The sequence below is a fragment of the Magnolia sinica genome, chromosome 8 (assembly GCF_029962835.1).
Source record: "Magnolia sinica isolate HGM2019 chromosome 8, MsV1, whole genome shotgun sequence".
In the NCBI taxonomy this organism is placed as follows: Eukaryota; Viridiplantae; Streptophyta; class Magnoliopsida; order Magnoliales; family Magnoliaceae; genus Magnolia; species Magnolia sinica.
This window is the reverse complement of record NC_080580.1, coordinates 92,006,857-92,030,390: the sequence shown is the minus strand read 5'-3', so window position 1 is coordinate 92,030,390 and position 23,534 is coordinate 92,006,857. Positions and strand designations below refer to the sequence as shown.

Here is a 23,534-nt window from a genome sequence, read left to right as displayed (position 1 = left end):
TCTCACAAGGTAGGGAGCCTCTTCTTAATCCTGTGTGAAGGAGAGCAGACAATTACCATCAGATCCTGCAGACAACTATCATCGGACCCTCTAGTAGGGACCAAGGGCCAACCTGAACTGTCCACACGGTGGACCAACGCACAGGAGCATGCACACGTGTGGAGATGTTGGTGCATCCCACTCTCACACTTGGCTTACTATTCATCTTCTTGGGCACTGATCTCATCATGGGATGAGCGGCGGCACTGAGAGTTACCATCACTCAAAATTAGGGTACCCAATTAATGGACGGTCTATAACACTTTCTCGTAATAATTTATTTGATCATCTATCTTCCTAGCCACTTATCAGATAGTTAGATCCATTGAATGTAAAAAAATTAGAATCAACCAGATGTGGGGCCTATGAGATGGATTTCTTATATCAATGATTAGCCAACCATTTGACCCTTTTATTTATTTATTTTTTTTTAACTTTTTTGTTTTGGCACCGCTACTATACTAGGCATTGTTAGGTCAAACTGATTTTTAACAGTTAAAATTATTAAAAGTGAGGCCCATATGATGGATGATCCAGATCTATGTTCAGACCTTTTCTGGAAAGCCGAATTTGATCATCTATTATCTTGGGAAATGGGATGTTACGGATCATATGGTCATTGTTGAGAGCCACTTTCAGTCCAAGGTGTGGCCTACTGATAGACAACAATCTTCTAATATAACATGAACAAACGACTAAGAGCATCCAATCAAAGTTATTCTTGAAAGTTATTGTCATCAAGCAAGTGTGATATCCCAAATGAATGATAAGAATGTTTTTTAGTATAATTGATTTGGACTATTATCAATTTTCTTGGCCATTGATCAGGTTTTTAAGATCAGTAGCTCAAATTGAACCAGCAGACTCTTACATTGTGCGCCCAAGGTTGGTTTGAATACATCCCCAGGTATTGTAAGCCTTTTCAATGACTAACATCATCAAATCATAGCTTCAACTCACAACCAGCATGAAATCCTTATTTGGAGACACATTCCATTTGATTATTTTAACTGAATTCGAGAATAAATTGGAATGTCAAAATTTTTGCTACTGTCTTACAAAAGCATGTGAAGGGGTTTCCACCCCAAGTATGCAATGCATTCGTCCCTATGTCTAGCTTTTTCGGCCTATAGAAGAAAGAAATGCCTCAGGGGTTGCATGACATTGATTCTCTCAGGCATCATCTTCTCCATGCAATTTTAACAAATAGCCAGGGATCATGCATCTACCATGGTGGATGGTCATCCTCTTGTGTTGCTGGTGGAACTGGTTTCCAACCAGGTTTCTCATCCCAGTACATATCATAATATATGTGACCACGAGCACGGTTCTCCACACAACACCATATCCCGACATACCGCTTCAAACGATTCTTGAACTTGGCCTCTCTCACCTATTTACAATTGCATCATCCCACAAAGGTAATAGAATCATTTCAGTTCAGCTACTGAGATATACAAAAGAACAAACAGAGAGAACCTGAACAACTTGCCTTGTCAGTAAAACCTTGAAAGGTGTCCTCCATGGATGAGAACTGTATGACTTTGATATCCTTGTAAGCGGAGAATACTGTTGTGAACTGCGAGGTAAAATGCAAAGGTCAGCTAGGCCGTCAGTGAAATGAACATAACCTTAAGGGCGTGTTTGATTTTTCAGAGCCTGTGTAAATACCCTTGAAATGGGTAATTATTACCATTTCACCCATTTGAAAATCATTTGAAAATCCATCGTACTTGCTACATTGGAAACCAGTTCAAAAGAGCTCTTTTATATTTGTGGACCCCAAGGTGATGTATATAATATATTCACTCCGTCCAGCTGTTTAAACACTATTTTAAGGCATGAGTTGAAAAATGAGGCACATCGAACACTCAAATGGCCCACACCACAAGAAACAGTGGCCCTAAGAGGTTTTTAATGGTAAGTATTCAATTCCCTTTTTTCCCATGGCATGGTCCACTTGAGCTTTGGATATGCCTCATTTTCTGGCTCATGCCATAAATGCATTAGGCATAATAGATGAACGGTGTGGATAAGCGATATACATCGCGGTGGAACCCACAAATATGTTGTAGTGTTCTCGATTTTTGAGTCAAAAAAGCATGTGGTTAAATCAAACGTTGGAAAGAGTGAAGTAAATACAGGGGAAATAATCATTAGATATTTACACGGTATTTTCCGGTGAATTGAAAAATCAAACACGCCCTAAAAGATTTAAGGTAATTCGAGTAAGACACTCATTTGTGAAGGGAAAAAAAGCACTCGATACACTTATTAAAGCGATTTTGACCGCAAGATTCTGCATCGGTTCTGATTTTGTAAACAACACCTTGAATTTTTTAAGTCCCAAAACATGGTTATTGGGGGTGAAAAGGCCTAATTTTCCTCGTCTCGTTTCTTTTCTAAAAGGTAGAGTCGAGCATTGTAGGGCCTATGTGGTAAGTGCATCACATCCAATCCATCCAACAGGTGCGCCCCATCATGATGATCAGACTAACTGAACATCAGGCTGATCCAATCATCATATGGGCCACGTGAATTCGAAGGTTTATGGGTGGTGTGCAATGATTTTTATGGTTTCGCCCACCTTATGATCAGATTGCTTGATTTTTTTAATCATCCGATAATCATGTTGGGCTGTGCCTGTTGGGAGGTTCAGATGTCATACACACACCATATAGGCCCCACAATGCTTGGCTCTGCTACTTTTTAGCAATAAATAAATAAATAAATAATAATAAGGATACTTTGGTCATTTTAACCCCTGAGGCTGAGAAGCACATTTTGCTACTATCAAAAGGTCAAGGCATTGTTTGTTAAAATCAAAGTTCTCGAGGAATTTTGAAAAACCACTTTATTAGAAAGAGCACCCACGTACAAAAATACCTCTTTAAAAAAAATCCCTGAAATACTGTAGACTAAGAGTACTGACCACCTAAAGCTGGATGTAATATGCAAAATCATCATGCAGGCTCATCTTTCGGGCCTACATGCCACTTCTGTAGAAAATCCATACCATCCAAATAACATAGGCCCTGCCATGAAGATCATCTGGCACAAAAAATCAGACCGTGTGCTCATCACTTGGCCGCACTCGTTGAACCAATGGACAACTGTGGCCCAAATCAGCATACAAGTGTGGTCCACCTAACACGTGGATCAGCCTGATTTTTGAGATGGGCGATCTTCATGATGGGGCCTATTCTTTGCATAGTAATGTTGACAAGAATGGACTGGAGCTGCATGAGAAGTTAGCATGCAGCCGGTTGTAGTTGATCGGTTCTGTTGAACTAATTGTTTCAAGATTCTGAAAAAGGCAGAACCTTTTGCCTTAGTAGGTGTTAACCAAGCATCTCTACTTAATCAGGAACTGTACCCCATTTAGTAGTTTTCTTAGCAGAATGGTCTAAAAAATGACATTTCATTTCATAAATTCAAGTTGGATATTTTTCTGTAAAACAATGTGAATATCTAAACAACAAATAAATGAGTAATAGAAAACCAGTTTAGTTTCATGAAACCCAATAATGACTATCGTCGTCGTCATCATCTAAGCCTTACGCCAATTAATTGGGGTCGGCAAACCCGATAATGACTAAAATGATAAAATCAATGCCAAAAACCAGGAAGAATCAGCCACAATCTAATGAGAAGTGAGTTTACATTGGTTTGCAATTTTTTTACCATTTCCTCACTGCTATGCTTAGGAAATCTGAGTATCTTCGATTGACTTGTTTCGTTGGCAATATGACAATCTGGGGATTGCTCTTCACAAATTTGAACCTCAAGCCATGATTCCTTTACCTGAAACCATCAAGAGGAAAAACAAATGGTCCAGGGAAAGACACAAAAATATTAAAATAATAATAATAATAAGCTACTACTGAAGACATCTATAAATCAGAATATGATTTCTACCCGTTTGGGCAGTAATGGATTCTCAAGGAAAGAGTATTCTCTAAAGTCAATTCCAGGGCCAAATTCCTCTGCTGGTAGCTCTTTCAACATAACATTCACCTGCATTTAAAGCATGGCTTCCTGTCACTTTCTTGAGTTTGGGAGAAATTTGTGGTTAGGATCAGAAACCTCAAAAGGACCATTTAAAAATGATGGGGAAAATGAGAGTTAAAAATTAGCATATATCCTTAAATGGAAGGAAATCTTGGGCAGTTGGACACCATCCTACTAGATTTTGAATAATAGATTCACTAGCAGGCCTTTTTCTAGCCTGGTTAGGCCAAAGGTAACTAGCAATGGTTCTAGGTGATCGCATTACCTTTCACTTTCTTGCACAATTTGAGTTAACCATGTATTAAATCAACAGTCATCGACCAATGCAAGAAACCAAACAGAATCACAACAATCAGCATGAAAAGGCAGATGGCATATGCAAAAACTACAACAGATATCAAACATGAGCTCCTAAAATTTTGTAGCTAGAGAAAACAAAGATATTTTGTCTTTAGATAATTGAAAACCAAGATGTTTGCCAGCCCCACATAAACCTCTACACAAAGTAAGATGTGCCGGTTGTGCAGGACATCTGAACCATGCATCAGGTATCTAGGTCATTTGGCCAAAGCCCCTGGCTGTCTAACCATTAGGTAACCATTAAACAACATGTTTTTCGAGGCCATCCACTTCTATACATGTGTGTCCTACTGCCTACCTGATGGGCCTTAATTTTTGGGCATATCATCTACACAGTGGGCCATGTGCAACAGATACCAAGAACTGCACTAGTTAGGAGTGAGGGGTTCAAGTTGAAGGCTCTAAAATGGCAAGGCAAAGACCCAAAAGGACATGGGTCAAGATAGTAAGAAGAGACCTCCAGACCCCAATTAGTTGGGATAAGGCTTAGATGATGATGATGATCCATACAGTGGGTCCTACCTGATGCATGGTTCAAACACCTAGCAGATGTGGCCGGTTGGCATGCCGCTACATGTAGAGGTGCATGAGGAGGGGTGTCTGTGGGGTTAGCAAACCCTGGAAATGGGCATTAAGAAAACAAAGAAACAAAAAACAGGCTGGTTGATCATCTGTTTGCTCCTTGGGTGATCAACTATGAGCACCTTGTCCTTTCCAACTAGCCAGCCAAAAGCAATCACCTTTGGAGCACCCTTGCATGACCCATTTTATCACCTGAAAAAGAGGAATAGAATGACTTCATGGAGAAGCATCCCAATCTCTTAGGCTTCCAATTCCATCATTCCCTTTGTCCAAGCACAGGCTTCCAGTTATGCCATTGCTCCATGAGTCTTGCAATTCTCTACATTAGTCTTCACTGAGGTCCCCTAGAGAATTTTCAGGTTCGTACTACCTAATCCACAAAAAGTTATGGCATTGAGATACCATAACTTCTTTCTCAAATGACACCTGTTACAATCGAGTATAGACAAGGTTTTAGAGGTCTATCAAGACTCACCACACATGCTTCAAAGATTGTGTACACGACCCATCCCAAATACCATAAGCAAGCTCCTTGTTGAAATTCTTTCCCACCCTATGATGCAAGACAATCAACCACTTGCTCTAAAAGCTCGAACTGTTAGAGTATGGCGAATTAATCTCTTTATCTCATAGCCCAAGCCCCATATCTCATGGGTTAAGACCTCGGCCGAACTCCCTTCATGGGCCCCAAATCGCATGGGTCACCCACCCCGAGTGTACTCCTGCATCCCACAGGCGACCCCACTCGAGCCCAATGTGAAAATGCCCCTGCATTAATCACCCCCGGTGAGGAGTCTCAAACACAAGACCTCCCGCTCTGATACCAATTTGATGTAGGACAATCAACCACTTGCTCTAAAAACTCGAACTGTTAGAGTATGGCGAATTAATCTCTTTATCTCATAGCCCAGGCCCCATATCTCATGGGTTAAGACCTCGGCCGAACCCCCTTCATGGGCCCCAAATCACATGGGCTGCCCACCCCGAGTGTATCCCCGCATCCCACAGCTACCCCACTTGAGCCCGGTGTGAAATGCGCATTACTCACCCCTGGTAAGGAGTCTCGAACACGAGACCTCCCCCGTGGGCCCCAAATCGCATTAGTCACTCACCCCGAGTGTGCCCCTGCATCCCACAAGCGACCCCACTCGAGCCCAATGTGAAAATGCCCCTGCATTACCCTATATAGCACTTTCAATAGAACAGACACATATTGAGATGAGGCTTTAATGAACCATTGACACTTGCCATTTTTTCACAAGATGACTTCCTACCAAAGGATTCCATCCTCCAAATCTCTATAGCCATTTTCCCACAAACAGGATGTTCATATTTTTCAGCACATTATCCCTAGCCTCCATGCTCTTTCAACCTTCACATTTCTCCCCTTTCCGCAGAGGAAATTTATGCCAATCTCCCACCTCTCTTAAGATCCCTTTGAATTCTCTCCAACTTGTTCCAAGCACTAGCAAGCATTGACACACGGACAAATAGGCATATTTACCAACGCCAATCTTACCATAGTAATTCAACTCCCAAGGGACAGATATGCACTCTTCCATCCTAAAAGCTTCCTTTCAACTCTTTTCACAAATATATTTATTTTACTGGTTTGCCAACGCATGGAAGAAGACCAAATAAGATGACGGAAGATTGCATAGTTGCTTGCAAAATTGTTGGCTTATTCTACCCTCAGTCTTAAACCCAATTCTTCACCCTTTTTTTTGTTATTAGGGCTCGTTTGGCATCTCTACTCTAATTTAATAAGAGCTTTTTAAATAAGAGCTACTCTAATAAGCTCTTTTTATTCTAGCTCTTGTTTTAAATAAGCTCGTTTCGTAAAATTAATTTTCAAAACCAAAAAAAACTCTTATATGAAATAAGCACATTTGGTAAAACATTTAAATAAGAGTTTTTTCTAGGGATAATTGATGTCATTTTTAAAGATTAGAACAATTCCATTACATCAATGTCCACTACCCACCATGTGGAATCCACATTTGATGTGTCCATCGTGTGGGCCCCACCTTCGAAGTGGGTTGTCCATCATGTGGGGGCCACTTTTGATGTCCACCATCCATCGTGTGGGTGCAACTTCTATGTGGATCATCCATTATGTTAGGCCTCTTTGGATATGAGTTGTCTATCACGCAAGACCTTGGATGCGGACCGTCCATTAGGTGGAACCCACTTAAAGTGGGTTGTCCATCATGATGGGCCACACTTTGATGTGGGCCATCCATCATGTGTGGCCCACTCCGTCCATTATGTGGGCCACATTGATGTGGACCATTCATGTGGGGCCCCCTTCAATACAGATCGCTCATCATGTGGCCCCACCTTTGATGTCAACCGTCCATCATGTGGGCCCACCTTTAATGTCAACCATCCATTATGTGGGTCCCACCTTAGATGTGGACCGTCCATCAAGTGAGGCCCACTTAAAGTGGATTGTCCATCATGATGGGCCACACTTTGATGTGGGCCATCCATCATGTGTGGCCCACTCCGTCCATTATGTGGGCCACATTGATGTGGACCATTCATGTGGGCCCCCCTTCAATACAGATCGCTCATCATGTGGCCCCACCTTTGATGTCAACCGTCCATCATGTGGGCCCACCTTTAATGTCAACCATCCATTATGTGGGTCCCACCTTTGATGTGGACCGTCCATCAAGTGAGGCCCACTTAATGTGGATGGTCCATCATGCTAGGCCACACATTGATGTGGGTCATCTATCATGTGGGGCCCACCTTTGATGTGAACCGTACATTATGTGGCCCCACCTTGATGTGGACCATTCATCATGTGGGGGGCACCTTCAATATTGGTTGTTCATCATGCGGGCCCACCTTTGATGTCCACCATCCATCATGTGGTTCCCACCTTTGCTATGGACCATCCATCATGTGGGGCCCACTTGATGTAGACAGTCTACATGTGAGGCCACATTTTGATGTGGGTCATCCATCGTGTGGGATCCACCTTTGATGTTCACCATCCATCATGTGGGTCCCACCCTTGTTGTGGACCGTCCATCATGTGGGACCCAACCTTCAATATGGGTCGTTCATCATGTGGGCCCACCTTTGATGTCAACCTTCTATCATGTGGTCCCACCTTCAATGTCCACCATTCACATGGGTCCCACTTTTGATGCAAGTCATCATCATGTGGGGCCACGCTTTGATGTAAGGCCTACCTTTGATGTGAGTATGCATTATGTGAGCCCACCTTGATGTGGACCATTTATCATGTGCAGCCCCACCTTCAATATGGGTTGCTCATCATGTGGGTCCACCTTAAAGAAATTGTAAAGAGAAGAGAGGAGGGTAAGATGGGAATTTCTTAAAAAGTTTAAGGACAAACTTGTCCAAAAATATCTACTTGCTCAAGCCAAATAAGCTCTAAAAGAAAAAGTTACCTCCCCATCACTTTTTTAAAAATCTTTTTGGCTAGATTCTAAAAGAATAAGTTCTAAAATTAAAGCTTTACCAAACAGTCTATTTCGAAGATCAGAGCTTATTTTTTAAGAATAAGCAAATAAGTTCTTCTTAGTAGAGATGCCAAACGGCCCTAATCTTTTTCCCTACTACCAATAAAATTTCCACATGATCATAAAAAAGAAAAGAAAAGAAAGAAAAAAAAAAAAACTCAGGCAAAGAGGTAACCTAACTTTCAACATATTCTAACTAGAGCTGGGCAAAAAGGACCCGATCCGGTGGATCCGACCCGACCAGACCCGATCCGACCCGACCAGAACCGAACCGACGGTCTGGATCGGTGCTGATCGGGTAGCCCCATTTAGATCTGAAATATTTCGGGTCGAGTTCGGATTTGGCCTGATCCGACCAGACCCGACCCGAAAACCCGACCCGAATGGACCCGGACAGATCCGATCCTACCCGATCCGGGGTAGTTCTTATTGATCTTTCTATTTTTTCCTGTGGTATGGTCCGCTTGAGCTTTGGATATGCATCAATTTTGGGTTCAACCACTAAAATGATATGCAAAAATGAATGGACGGCGTGGATAAATCATATGCATTTAAGGTGGGCCCCAATAGAATTTAGGGTGTACAATAACAAGTTGGTTTACTGGTGTACCACACACAGGCGTTAGCTGTAGCCTGTAGGTACGTGTCGTGCCAAGATGAGCACGGACGCTCCTCGAGCTCCGAGTTGTACGAACGGTTCAAAGGTTATCAAAGTTACATGGGCCCCACAGTGATGTATTTATTATATCTACACCATTCATATATTTTTAGAGACCATTACAGACCATTTTTCCAAAAAATGAATAATATCCAAAGATCATCTGGACCACACCACAAATAGCATCAGAGAATGATTTTCACCGTTAAACAATTTGTGTGGTCCACATGGTAGTTAGATCTGTCTTATTTTTAGTCTCAAGCCTTAAGACGAGCTCGCAAAATGAATGGACGGTTTGGATATAACACATACCCCACCGTCAGACTCACAGGACTTGCTAACCAGTAACCTCAATACAGTCAGTCACGTCCACAACGTGTGTGAAAAGAAAGTAAGTGCCGTGCAGTGCACATCAACATGATAACGTCCAAATGAAGCTTCATGCACTTTTCTCATAGTTATGTGGGGCCCACCTTGATGTATATGTTTGATCTAAGCCGTTCATTCATTTTGAGGTATGATTTTAAGCGTTGAACACAAAAATATGATTAAGGATTGGTTTGAAGATCCAATTTAGTTTTATCACCGAGTCGGAATCGGACTCGGATCAGCCCATTCAAATTTCGAATCTGTCCGAGTCAGGTGACCCGGACTCGATCCCGGATCGGAACGAGTTCAAGTCAAGCTATTGAGATTTCGGATCTGATCGGGTGGGACCCAATCCGTTCCGACTCGGACTGATGCCCAGCTCTAATTCTAACCATTGTTCTAATTCTAAACAATATCAAAATGACCCAAAATTGGTACAATTGGGAACGCTATCTTTCCAATAAGCCCAAGATCAGGCAACAAATCAGAGTGTTGTAGCAGTCCTAGTGGAAGCATGATGGGCCCATAACCCACAGGTCCCAAGATTGAAACCTACTCTAATAGATTCTTCAATAGAAGCTACACACTAGTCAATATGTTCTTTCATCATAGTATGCAGTTATATATCCAACAACTTTTCTATTATTAGAATTTCCAAAAGTTACAAAACGGGCTCTTTTGTATTGTGTTGGATAGAAAGAACTATCTCACATCCAAAGTTGTGAATTGTGAATTATTTTTCTCACATCCAAAGCTAGAGAGAGAGAGATTGAGGGAGAGGGAAAGAGGGAGAGAGAGAGAACCCCAGCCCTACTTAGAACTATATGCCAACTGACATTTTATACTTTATGTGGAAATTTCCATGTCATGTTCTTCTTAATCAGGTGACGAAATGACGATCTCATAAATGTGAAGTCCTATAAGAAAGGAAGTTCAGGAAACTCGGTGTTCGTGTGAAAATTTCCAAGTCATATTCATTAATCGGTTCAGCTCAATTTGCTGGAATGAGGCTTAGAAGATGATGGTGATTCTTATCAATCCATTCGCAAAATGATAATACCTCAAAAACATGATCCAAAGGGCAGAGAAAAGGTTGTCTTGTCATTGTTCCTTGCAAAACTCCAGGATGTCCAAACCATAGTCTATCCAACCTGCACCACAACGGAGGCATCACCTAAAATAAGCAAAGAAAGTCAGGTCAAGGAATTCAATCTTCAAAGCAGTCACAGTACAACAATGCCATGAATAACTTGATTAATTGAATCATGTATTTAATACTGTATCAATGATTTATAACCAATTTATTCAATCTCACTGAAAGCATTATATTTGTTGTACTTTTTATTTTGTAAATACTAAACACACCACAAGCTCACATGCCATGCAAATTTTACATCATCTCAACGCTCACACAGAAAGCTGAAGCCCAAACTTGCCTAAACTTGTATGTCCCAACTTAGCCATGCTCCTAGTCTTTTTCAACTTATTTTTAACTTCTCTAACATATTTGTCCAATTAGCTCATCCTATCCCAAGATGACTTTATTCAACCATGGGCATGTCACGTACTGAGTAGTGTTTTGCTATATCTTTATGGCAAGACATATGAATGTCATTAAGGGCAATTCAGTCTCTTCATTCCAAGTGAGAGAATGCCACACTGAGACATAGACCTAAGTTGTTAATTAATTCTGCCTAGTTCAACATTTAGATTTGCTTTCTTCCAAAGTTTTTAGCTTGTACCATATGATTGGCTTCCTGCTTAGCATTTTCAAACTCGAGGAAGATGATTGATGGTCCTTAGGACACTCAAGGTCCATTCACCAAGTTATTAACTTCTTGCCGTCGTAAAAACCAATTCCATATCATTTTAACTTATGAAGCAAACACTACAACTTAAAATTCACATTTAGTCTATAGCAAATTAAATGGCAGTCTTGCAGCAAACAGGGATTCAAGATGCCATATTATTAAAATCTTAATTGTAAGTTGCTTAGCGAAAACAATGTGCAGAATTTGTTATCTGGAGAAAGTTCTCAAACATGGTAACAAATCCCTCTCCATTGAGAGTTTGATGCCAGCTACTGCAGGTGGTTCTTACAATCCATAAGTTAATGTGTTTGTTTGGATAGGAAAGATTTGACAATTGTAAGCTTCTGTCATCGGAAATTTCTCTTCTTTATTTTTCAACGTTTTGTTTTCAGAATAATTTGTTGGTTTGGCCTGCCTACCTTAAATCCAGATCTTATATAGTTCCCATTGTGGTATCTGTTTGGTACTTGCTACAAATTGCAGTTTAGCAGTGACGAGGCATGCAAATTGCACGACTCAAATAAGTGACATGAGTATACATGAGATACTTCACATGTACGTACATGTACCATATATGGGCCTTTCATCTAGGGGACCCTATAATGAGCAGGATAAGGTAGAAATTTTAGATTGACCAAGTAATATGAACCAATCCGTTAGTAGGCTGTAGTATGGACAAACTGTGTCCAAAATTAGCAAATATTGGCCTCTCCTAGTAGCAAAACTCATATCAAGCATATCCCCACAATTAGCACCACAAGCATATATTGCCCTATATGCAGAAGGTGAGCCCTACTATCAAAAGAACCTTGTGCAAAATGATTGCTTGCTTTGACAGTTGATCATCTGTTATTGTTAGATCTGACTATTGATCATCCATCGTCACCAGATCAAATTGTTCACCATCTGTTATTGTTAGATCTGAATGTTGGTCGTCCATCATTGTTAGATCCAACCATTGAATGACCCCTTTTTTTCTTTTTTCTTTTTTCTTTTTTGTTTGAAGAGTAATGAATATAATTTATTAGCAAACTGTATGAAAACAGTCAAACAGCAAAAAAAAAAAAAATATCCCCACCTAATCACTTTGTACATCAAAGTTTGTAAAGAGAAGAAATCCCCCTTTAAAAAAAAAAAAAAAATGCAACTGAAACTTCATTAGGAAGAGGGAAGAAACAACAAAGGGAAAGAGACAAAGGGAAAACAGAAGAAGAGAAAGGAAAGGGAAGAAGGGCAACGCTGCTGAGATAGCAGACAGCCCCTAACAACCTAGAAAAGTAAAATCACAAAATCTCAAGTCTTTAACATTAGAAGCCCATTCTATCACCAGCTTCTTAGCCCTAGATCTGACTACCGAACCCGACGAGGATACGTCATTAAAACAGAGATTGTTCCTTTCCTCCCAAACAGCCCACCAGATTGCAATAATGGCCATGCGCCAAATGATAGACTTGACCTTCCCAAGATTGAGCCCATTCCAAGAAGAGAGTAATGAAGCGGCCGATCCAGGGTCACACTAGGACACCGAAAACCTCTGACAGAAGTCGGCCCGAACCTTAGACATAAAAGGGTAGTGAACCAGTAGATGGTTGACCGATTCAGCCTCCCGCATACAGCACAGACAAATGTTTAATATCTGCATGCCACGCTTGATCAGATTATCAACTGTAAGTATTCTGTTGCGACCTGTTAGCCAAGGGAAGCAGATAAACTTAGGAGGGATGGAATATTTACAGATGAACGGAGAGGCCTATTGCACGTGAGGAATCACAGGGCGCAAGACTGAATAGAGAGACTTAATAGAGAAAAGGCCTGACTTCTCTAACTGCCAAATAAGCCCATCGGGTTGATTACTGTGGGGAGCAGATCTAAGGATGCACTCCATGAGGGCTTCAAACTCCATGGCTTCGCTGTCGTCGAGATGTCTAGAGGTTCTGATGTCCCAGACAATGTGGGCAGACGAGGAGTAGCAGTCGATGATGGAAATATCTTTGTTAGGGGACAGGCGATAGATCTGCGGGAATTGAAACTTGAGGGGCCTCTCTCCAATCCACAAGTCTTCCCAAAATCGAATTGAAGCACCATTGCCCAACTCGAAGCAACTATTCTGAATGACTGGATCTTTCACTTCAAGGATCCCTTTCCATATATGGGAAGCCTTGTAGTATGACAAGACTTTAGGCCACCAATCCCCATTAGAAGAGCCATACTTTCCTCTGATGATTAAAGTCCATAGGGCCTCCTTTTCCATAGCCGGTCTCCAGACCCATTTTGCTAACAACGCAGAGTTCATCAATTTCAGGTTCTTCACATTAGCCCCTCCTTCCTTGAAAATCTTACAAACTTCGGACCAGTCTAGTAAGTGAAATTTCTTCTGGTTTTCGGTGCCGAACCATAGAAAATCTCTTCTAATTTTATCGATACCCTCGAGCACCTGGCCGGGACACCTGAAAAGGGACATTACCCTCGACTCCAAATTACAGTCCCAACATTGACCTCAGCTCTTCTTTGTTTACATTTTCCTTCCCTAATGCCCAATCCATAACATGCCTCTTGGAGAGCCATGCCGTTTCTTCCCATGGTCCTTGTTTGTTTAGGAAGTAACACCGATTTCGCTCCGTCCAAATGTTCCAAAAAACTGCTAGATGCACTAGTTGCCACATCTCTCGCTTTTCCATTGGAAGATGAATGCAATGCTAAGCCCAAAGCATATCAGCGATCGACTGAGGTATCACCCATGTCACGCCGTAGGATGCTAGAAAGGTGTTCTAGAGTCGTCACACGAAGGGGCAATGGATGAAGAGATGATCATGCACATGCTTGAGAGAATCATGGACCTTTTCTTAAGATTGTCTATTGTAGAAATACATTTGCACCCAGCCAACCAAACAAAGGACACAACCTTCGAAGGTGCCCCATAGAATCAATACGCATGGAAAAATTCTGAGCCCCTAGACCTTTCAAGGCCTCAAATCATCTTGTAAAAGGACTTGACTGAAAATTTGCCTGATGGAGAAGCATTCTAAGCCATTGAGTCTTGCAAGGCTAGTCTAGTGAGGGTTGAATTTATGAAGTCGCCCCAAGAGCTGTGCAAAGTCTTCTACCTCTTCATCTGGTAAAGCTCTTCTACACTGGGGACACCGTACTCCACTTCCTCCAGCATAGGAAAAACATGTGGATACTAGTACATTCTTGGAAGGGGTCAACCTTGCCAAAGATGGTAATTCTGATTCCAAGGGTTTATCATCACACCATGTATCTTCCCAAAAACGGATTTGATTCCCATTTCCTAGGGAGAAGGTCAATCCACGCTTAAATGAGGATCCTACTAAATTGACGGCCCTCCATATTCCAGATGCACCATAATGCAATGAACTATTCACCTCCCAACCCCCCCTCTTGGACCCCATACTTGTGTGCTATAACTTCTCTCCAAAGTCTGCCTGCTTCGAATCCAAATCGTCATTGCCATTTTCCCAATGGAGCGACATTATAGAATCTAGGACTCTTATGCCTGCACACCCCTCTGATAAGGGCTTGCAAAACTCCTCCAAGCAAGTGGAATTTTTGTCTTTCCTCCACTCCTAACCATAAGAAATCACATCTCAACTTCTCCAATTTGTCCAAAACTGACTTCGGGAACTTGTGGAGAGAGTAAATAGGAAGGTTCGATAAAGTTGCTTTGATGGAAGTGATCCTACCTGCTAGGGAGAGATGTGAACTCTTCCATCTTGATAGCTTCCTTTGAAACCTCTCTATTACCTTGTTCCGTAAGTTTTCAGTAGTTTTCTTATGCACAATGGTATGCCTAAATAGGATGAGGGGAAGGATCCGATTCCACATCGGAACATTCTTGCAAAAGTTGATAGTTCCTCATTGGAGATTTCAATACCCAACATCTTGCTTTTCTTCTCATTCACCTTTAATCCCGATACTAACTCAAAGCATCCCAAAAATTTTCTTAGATTATCCACCACTGGTATGTTTGCATCACATAATAGAATGGTATCGTTTGCAATTGAACGTCTCTTATAACAAGATCTTATTGTTGATTGTCCATTACCACTAGATCCAACCATTGAACATCGATTATCACTAGATAAGATCATTGATCTTTCACTATCACTCAGTGTTCGAAATATCGGTATCGCACAATGTATCGCACCCTTGAGATACAGATACATATCGGTTATCGCACGGGATATATCGTTTGTATCGCATAGTTTATCGCACTTTTTGGGAAACATGGGGAAACATTGGGAAAATGGTTGAATTTTTTAATGGAACTTTGGGGATTGTTAAAAAGGCCCTTAATACACACTTTTAAATCATAACATCTCAAAAAAAAGATGCACATAATAAATTTCCTTTGTATAGGGTCCTAAGTTATGCGGTGTTTAACTGAACTAATGCAACTATATTTAAATTGAATGAATGATATTTATAAATATATCATAGTCATGTATGAAAACACAACCAATTCATTGACAAGCAAAAGAAGAAGTAAAAATTGATAAATATACATATCAATGGTGGGGACTGGTTGTGGCCTAGACCCACAGAGTTGCGTGGTGGCTCATAATCTTCACCATCTTGACGGGGCTGGGAATAGTAATGCTGCTCTACAAATCGACAATACTGTGCCCAGGTCATAGTAGAGTGATACCAATTAAGATACTCCCTTACATAACGCTGGTACTCATCCTCTCCAAACTGAATCAATACGCCCATTCGTGGGTACTGTGTAATCGTCACAGTCTGTAACTGATATGGATCTGGGAAGGGCACATATGAAGCTCCTTGGTATCCATATTGTTGGCCATATCCATACTGCTGCTCATATCCTTGCCCATATGTAGAAGTGAACTCCTGACCAGGGTTGAAAAATGATGTGTCGTAACTGCTGGAGTCACTCGTCGCATATCCACTAGGTCCATATCCAAGCCCATACTGTGGCACAGAACTCGAGCTACTCTCCAGTGTTTATGATCTAGATTCATGTTGTGGCCCGTAACTCGAGCTCCCCTCCCTCGTCCGTGATCCAAATCTAGAGCCACCTCGCTTGCCACGAACGCTTGTGTCCCTCATGCATTTTGCTAGCAGTTCCTCCTCAAAATCTGAAAGTTTATGAGTCTTCTTTTTCTGCAGTAGCTTTTGACGCAGTAGCTTTTGACGCGTGTATGTTTTATTGTAAACAAGACGAGGTCGTGGTTCTCCTGGACGAGAACCGTGGTCAGGGTCCTGCGTGGAATGATCGAAATTCTCCTCCCCGGTAAAAGGGCTAAGAGGCCTCTTATCCTGACTCCCACCCTTGTCGCCACCATCCCCGTTGCCACCACCATCATCATCATCATCATCCTTACTGTCATCAGAGTCATCGTCACCCTTATTGCCGCCATCATCATCACCGGACTCATTTCCTGCATCACTCTCTGACTCAGTCTCGGTGTCAGATAATGTTTCCCCGCCACGTGTCCCGCGTGATGGTGAATGCCTCGGGCTGCCCTCCGGACTCCTCGTTAATGGGTCGAATGCTTCATCAGGAGACCTCTGCTGCTCCACATGTTTGTCAACATTAATCCCTTGTGTCTCTGCTTCTGCCGCAATATGTGGCTCTGGTCGCCCATCCGAGGTATCTAAGTCATCCGACCTAACCCACTGGTAAACTAGGTCATCCTCCGCATCCTCAACATATGCATGCTGTCCGACCGTCATCAGGTCCAGTGGGTCTTCCTGTGCTTTTCTTCTTCTTTCCGAGCGGAGCAACCTCTCTCGTAACTTCATATTGTAGTGACAATACACTAGCTTCTGAAGCCTCTCATACCCTATTCTATTACGTTTATTTGTATGTATGAGGGAGAATGTACTCCAATTCCTTTCACAGGGTGACGAGGACGCCGTCTGTGCAAGCACACGGACGGCCAGTCGTTGTAAAACCTCACAGTCAGTCCCATACATGGACCACCATTCGCCTGCATATCATAAGATTCTTTCATTATCCTAGATTTTTCAAAATAATATAAAAGTTAAGTTTACTACAGTGACTCACATGGCATCATGGCGTTCCTTGACTTCACTGCAGGGTGACATCCAAACATCCCAACTGCATCGCGGAATTTAACAATCTGTTGATGGTGTATAGCAATTAGAATAAGTGTTTAATGATTGAGATGAAGATAAGGAGAATGTAAGTGCGGAACATATTTACCTCACTACCAAATGTGCCTTTCCCTGGACAGTCGGGGAATAAGTGATCGTACACCTCATGCACAGCCCTTTTTAATGAATTATCATCGAAGAGGTTCCGGCTGTAGTGGTATTTGGGATTTAGGAAATATGCTGAAAACCAACATATACACATCAATACAACCCTCATTTATTATTGCATATGGAAAAAAAAATCCATATAGGTACTTACCGGCCTGATGTAGTGGGTGAGAAAGCGTTCTTTCCCAACGATCGTCTATTATTGCATGCACCCACTTATATGCATTGGGAGCTTTAACCATGATAGCCTCTTTCATCAGCTGTATAGACGGATACAACGACCCCATCGACGGATTTGTCTCATTATCCACCATCCTCAACACCACATAAATAGGCTCTATAATACCCACAACACCACGCACTTTATCCCAAAATGAATTTCCCAGCACCAACTCTTCAATTCTATAGGTTACTTTTGTCAACCTCTTTTTCCATTCTACATAATCATGAGAGGCGAAAAGCTCTCGTAACCCTTGTTTGTGTTTGAGAAGGCTACTTAAGGCAATATAATTTGTGGCGAACCGCGTCGCTCCGGGGCGCACTATATCCCCACCACACCTCTCGCGCATTGCGGCTAATAACCAGCTGTGGTTGTATACAAAGTTTGTGATAAGCCGTGCATCAGTAATTACAGTCTTCACCGATGGCCTATCCCCGATCGCCTCCAGCATGAGATCGATGCAATGGGCTGCGCAGGGGGTCCAATACATATGATACTTGCTCTGAATATCCTTCCCCGCCTTAACAAATGCACTCCCATTATCCGTAACAAACTGCACAATATTTCTCCTCCCAACATCTTGCATGACGTTGTGCATTAGTTTGTAAATGTAGTTAAAATCCTTGATCTTACTACTCGCATCTATACTCTTTAGGAACACCGCCCGTCCCCTGGAATATACCATAAAATTTATAATCGACATCTTCGTCGGTCCGGTCCAACCGTCACACATGACGGTGCAGCCATACATCTCCCATGACTGCCGATACGAATCAACGTATGTCTTCATTTCTGCATGTTCATCATCCAAGTATTTTCCCATGATCTGGGCGGGTGTGGGAGGCTGCACACCCTCACCCCCACGCTGCACTTCACTTATCATATTTTTAAAGTGCGGGCTTGCTGCGGCATTTGCGGGGATTTGATCATATATAAAAAATTTTGCTATAAATTTTCCAACTTTTTTCCTCACATCCCCTCCACTAAACATCTCTTTTATTTTCTTTTGTGTCCCTCCTGCCTCTTTGTACATCCTCGGATCTGAAGGTAGATCCGGTACCCGCATGCTGCTACTCCTGCCCATGCCCCATATTCCTCCCCGCCTACTACCCTCCCCTGATCCACCCTTAACACTCTCCCTTGCTCCACTCCCTCCTGCTCCACTCCCCCCACCACGCTCATGGATAGACCCCTCAAATCTAGGCCTACTTGTGTCCCATCTCCTATCCTGATCCCTCTCCCACTGATCCCGTATGGACTCTTGAATTGCACGTCTGTATTCGGGATCATCATCATTATCGAGATCCACTACATCATCCTCACCTGCATATGGTGGCCGCCCCAACTCCTCCCTAATCTCTCTCTCCCGTGCATGTCGTTCATCTTTTGTCTTCACATTTTTTTTCAATATGGTCCTCATCTGTTCTCGCACATCCTGTGGGCACTTCTGGCAATCCACAACATTGCGATACCCTCCCGCTAAATACTCCTTTAAGCGGGTTACCCCACCACTCCTCGATACATGACCACACAAATTACATATACTCCCGAATCGATTATCGGGAATGGGCCGACCGTACGTCCACCCTATATCAGGTTGCCTACCTCCTCTTCCTCCCGACATATTTTATCTGTAAAATAATATTATATTAGTACTTGTTAGGGCCCATCTTGGGGCATGTGCTGTATATCCATGACACTCATCCATTTTGTTAGATTATTTTAAGGAATAGTCCATAGAGCACCATCCACATGTACATGGCATTGGACGCTTAGATTTGCCCGATTGGTGTGATTTTTACATGGTTCTCCATGACATGTATTGTGCATCTAATGGACGGTACAGATCAATAGATTGGACTATTCAAGTATCATGGTGCAACTAGAAGTACTATAACTTACAGTACCCCGAAGGCGCTGGAGCATTTTTTTCAAAATAGATGGGAAAAACTTGTTTTCTTTTTTTATCTTGGCCATGCGTTCACGTTACCTTTTTATTACTGTGTTTAGAAATGCTGCGCTGGGCTCATAGCAACATAACCTAGTGTGCCTCTAGTTGAAGTGGGGCATTTTGACAATTCCATCAATCAATCTGAACTGTCCATCAAGTCTAGAACATATTTGCTAGACTACCCAGTGAAAATCATACCAAACCGATGATCTAATTCATTTTTTATTTGGTCTTATATCTTGTGGACGTAGATTGGGTACTACCCCACGTATCTCAAAAGCTCAGCACAAGCAGGGCCTCTGTGGGGCCACCTTGATGTATGGATTTTATCCACACTGTCCATCCATTTTTCCATATCATTTTCAGCGTATAAGCCCAAAACAAGGCAGATCCCACGATGAAGTGGACCACACCGTGGTGTTTGAACGCACACCGTTAAAAGCTTATTGGGAGCCTTAGAGCTTTTTTTTTTGCTTTTTTCTTTTTTTTAACACACGCACAGACACAACCCCACACACTCACGCTATTGGAATTTCACCACCTATGGATGCTCGAAATCTAATATGGTTTTCCTTAATCTGGTTTCCACTGCTTGCTTCATCATCACCGTTTCTTCCATTAGTGTAGTCCACTTGAGCCTTGGATCTGCCTATTTTGATACGACAAAATGGATGAACGGTGTGGATAAAACCCATACATCATGGTGGGGCCCTCAGAGCCCCTGCCTATCCCGAGCGTCAATCAGGCAAGATGGTACCCATCCCCATCACTTTTTGGTAGCCATCCTTTGACTAAGCCATACATGCAATGGTTAGGATTGCCTAACCAAAGCAATCCACAGTGGGCCCTGATAAATAAATGAATGTAACTTTGATCTCCTTTGAACCGTTCGTACAGCTGGAGCTCGAGGAGCATCAGTGCTCCCCTTTTACAGCAGGAAGCGGATTGCGTACTGCGTAACTCAGTACGCTTAGCGCACTGAGTAAAATCTGTGGGGTCCACTTTGATTTATGTATTTTATCCACTCCGTCCATCCATTTTACCTGATAATGTTAGGGCTTTAGCCAAAAAATTAAGTATATCCAAACCTCAATTGGACCACACCACCAGAAACAGTGTTGAATGAATTTTGACCATTAAAAACCTTTTGGGGCATTAAAAGTATTGGATCAAGCTGATCTTTGTTTTTTCCCTTCATCTGGGTCTTTATGACCTAATCAACAGATTGGATTTCAGATAAACAGTACATTAGGCCTTAGGAGGATTTAAATGTTGGATATCCAATCACTATTGTTTTCATGTGGTGTGGTCCACTAAGATTTATATCACTCTTATTTTTAGTATGAAGGGCTAAAATGATCTTTTAAAATGTATGAACGGAATGGATGAAACACATGCATCATGGTGGGGCCCACATACCACCGAACACCAGCCACGGGGCTGGTGTCAAGGGGAGTAGTCAATCCGTTCCCGTCCTGCGCGGAACCGGATGGACGCGAAAGCCTCTAGAAACCTGGGTGGGGCCCAACGTGATGTTTTTGAGAAATCCACCCCGGCCATCCATTTTCCGAGATATTTTTAGGATGATAGGCCAAAAATGAACCGTATCAAATACTCAAGTGGACCTAAAATGTGATTATTGAAGGTACACAGTTGAAATATTTGTGGGCCACAGAAGTTTTGAATCAGGCTAATATTTGTGTTTTAAGTTCATCCAAGTAGTATTGACGTTTTTAACGGTCTACATAATCATTTAAACATCACTTTCTACTCCAGAAAGTTTTCAACGGTAGGAATTTTCCTACCCACCTTTTACTCTAGTGCGGCCCACTTGAGTTTTGGATCCTTCTCATTTTTGGTATTAAGTACTAAAATGAGCTCAGAAAACTGATGTACGGGGTGGATTTGTTAAAAACATCACGTTGGGCCCCACGCAGTTTTCCAGCGCCCTTTCGCAGGAAATCCGCGTCCGAAGCGGATTGCGTACTGAGTAACGCAATACCCTTAGCGTACTGAGTAAACTGTGTGGGGTCTACTGTTATTTATTTAATTTATCCACTCCGTTAATTCATATTAGCAGATAATTTTAGAGCTAGAGCACAAAAATGAAGCAAATTAAAATCTCAAGTGGACCACATTACAGGAAACAGTTTGATTGAACCTCTACCATTGGAAATTTTTTGGAGGCCAAAGAAGTTTTGGATGAAGCTGATGTTTGTGTTTTCTCTTCATCCATGTCTTTGAGATCTAATGAACAGGTTGTATGACAAATGAAAATTAATTTGGACCCTAGGAAGATTTCAACGGTGGAAATCATTATTCCACACTGTTTCCCTTGTAATGGTCCCCTTGAGCTTTGGATTCACTTCAATTTTGGTATTAACCCCTAAAATTATCAGTAAAAATGGATGGACGGTGTGGATAAACCATATACATTAACAGTGGGCCCAACTGAGTTTACTCCGTACGATAAAAGCGTACTGAGTAACTCAGTACGCAATCCGATTTCAAGTGACGCCACCAAGTTACGTGGGTCCCACCATGATGTATTTTTGCTATCCACACCGTCCATCCATTTCAACAGATCATTTTAGGGCGTGAGCCAAAAAATAAGTCAGATCCAGCGCTCGAGTGGACCCCACCACAGAAAACAGTGGAGAGAGTGACGTTCACCATTAAAAATTTCTTGAGGTCCACCACGATTTATGTATATTATCGGATCCGTCCATTCATTTTACTAGATAATTTCAGGGCTTTATCCCAAAAATAAACCATATATAATGTTTGAATGGGCCACAAATTACAAAACAGTTGAATTGAACATCCACCGTTAAAACACCTCCACTGTTTCATGTGGTATGATCCACTGCACCTCTAAGTTTTGGGATAAACCCCTAAATTTAAATGGGAAAACAGATGGACGGCGTGGATAGACCACATACTTTACAGGTGGGCCCAACTGAGTTTACTGAGTACGATAAGAACGTGCTCAGTAAACCACGGGATGCACCGATCCCTGTTTCAACCCGTCCCGCACGTCTCCTTCATTTTCCCCGTCCGTCGCGAGAGCCTTCCCTCTCCTTCACGCGGCGAGGGTTCCGGAGAGGATTTCTCTTCCGTTTCCTCAAATCCGGCCTGATTTCTCGCCGAATCGCCGAGAAATCCGCACAGGCATGCTCCAATCAGCGAAGGAACCGAGAAATTGAAGAAAATATCAAGAAAAATTCGAAGAAAGAGGAAGAAGGCTACTTACCTGTCGAATGGCCCACCTCCGATCACTGCTACAACCTCCGGCTACAGGTATGTCTCCGATTTCTCTCTCCCTCTTTTTTTTTTTTTATTCTCCACCACCTACGGCATCGGCTTTTTATCGTCGGGGGTTGTTGGCTACAGTGGGACTTGTGAGTCCCCTGCAAACGCACCCGTGACTGTCCGTGACTCTATTTGTCGATTTCCGACAATAATGGAGGCGGAAATACCGCGATATCTAAATCGGGGTGGGTTGTATCGGCGATGTCGACAATGTATCGTACGATATCGACGATATATCGCACGATATCGACGATAATATCGTACGATATCTTAAGTTTTGGATTTTTTGTATCTTCCGGGTGTTATCGGGGGTGTTTCGTCTCGCCGTGGTGCGATACCGATAATATCGGCCGATATATCGGCCGATAGTATCGATATTTCGAACACTGTATACAACAACCCATTAGGGCGCCCAATCTGAAATATACAAAGAAACACAATTAAACACTCCAAG

The 23,534-nt window shown here is 42.2% G+C and overlaps 1 protein-coding gene across 1 annotated transcript in view; it reads right to left on the bottom strand.

The window, feature by feature from the left end:
- Positions 1-989: 989 nt before the first annotated feature.
- Positions 990-23,534, bottom strand: part of LOC131253723 (arabinosyltransferase XEG113) — a 34,789-nt gene continuing 12,244 nt past the window's right edge. Inside the window, exons 9-13 of the mRNA XM_058254857.1 lie at positions 10,580-10,693; positions 3,958-4,056; positions 3,724-3,843; positions 1,532-1,618; positions 990-1,432 (exon numbers count right to left, since the gene is read on the bottom strand). Of these exons, the coding sequence (XP_058110840.1) occupies positions 1,265-1,432; positions 1,532-1,618; positions 3,724-3,843; positions 3,958-4,056; positions 10,580-10,693 (588 nt within the window). The 3' untranslated portion in view covers positions 990-1,264. The remainder of the gene's footprint in view (positions 1,433-1,531; positions 1,619-3,723; positions 3,844-3,957; positions 4,057-10,579; positions 10,694-23,534) is intronic.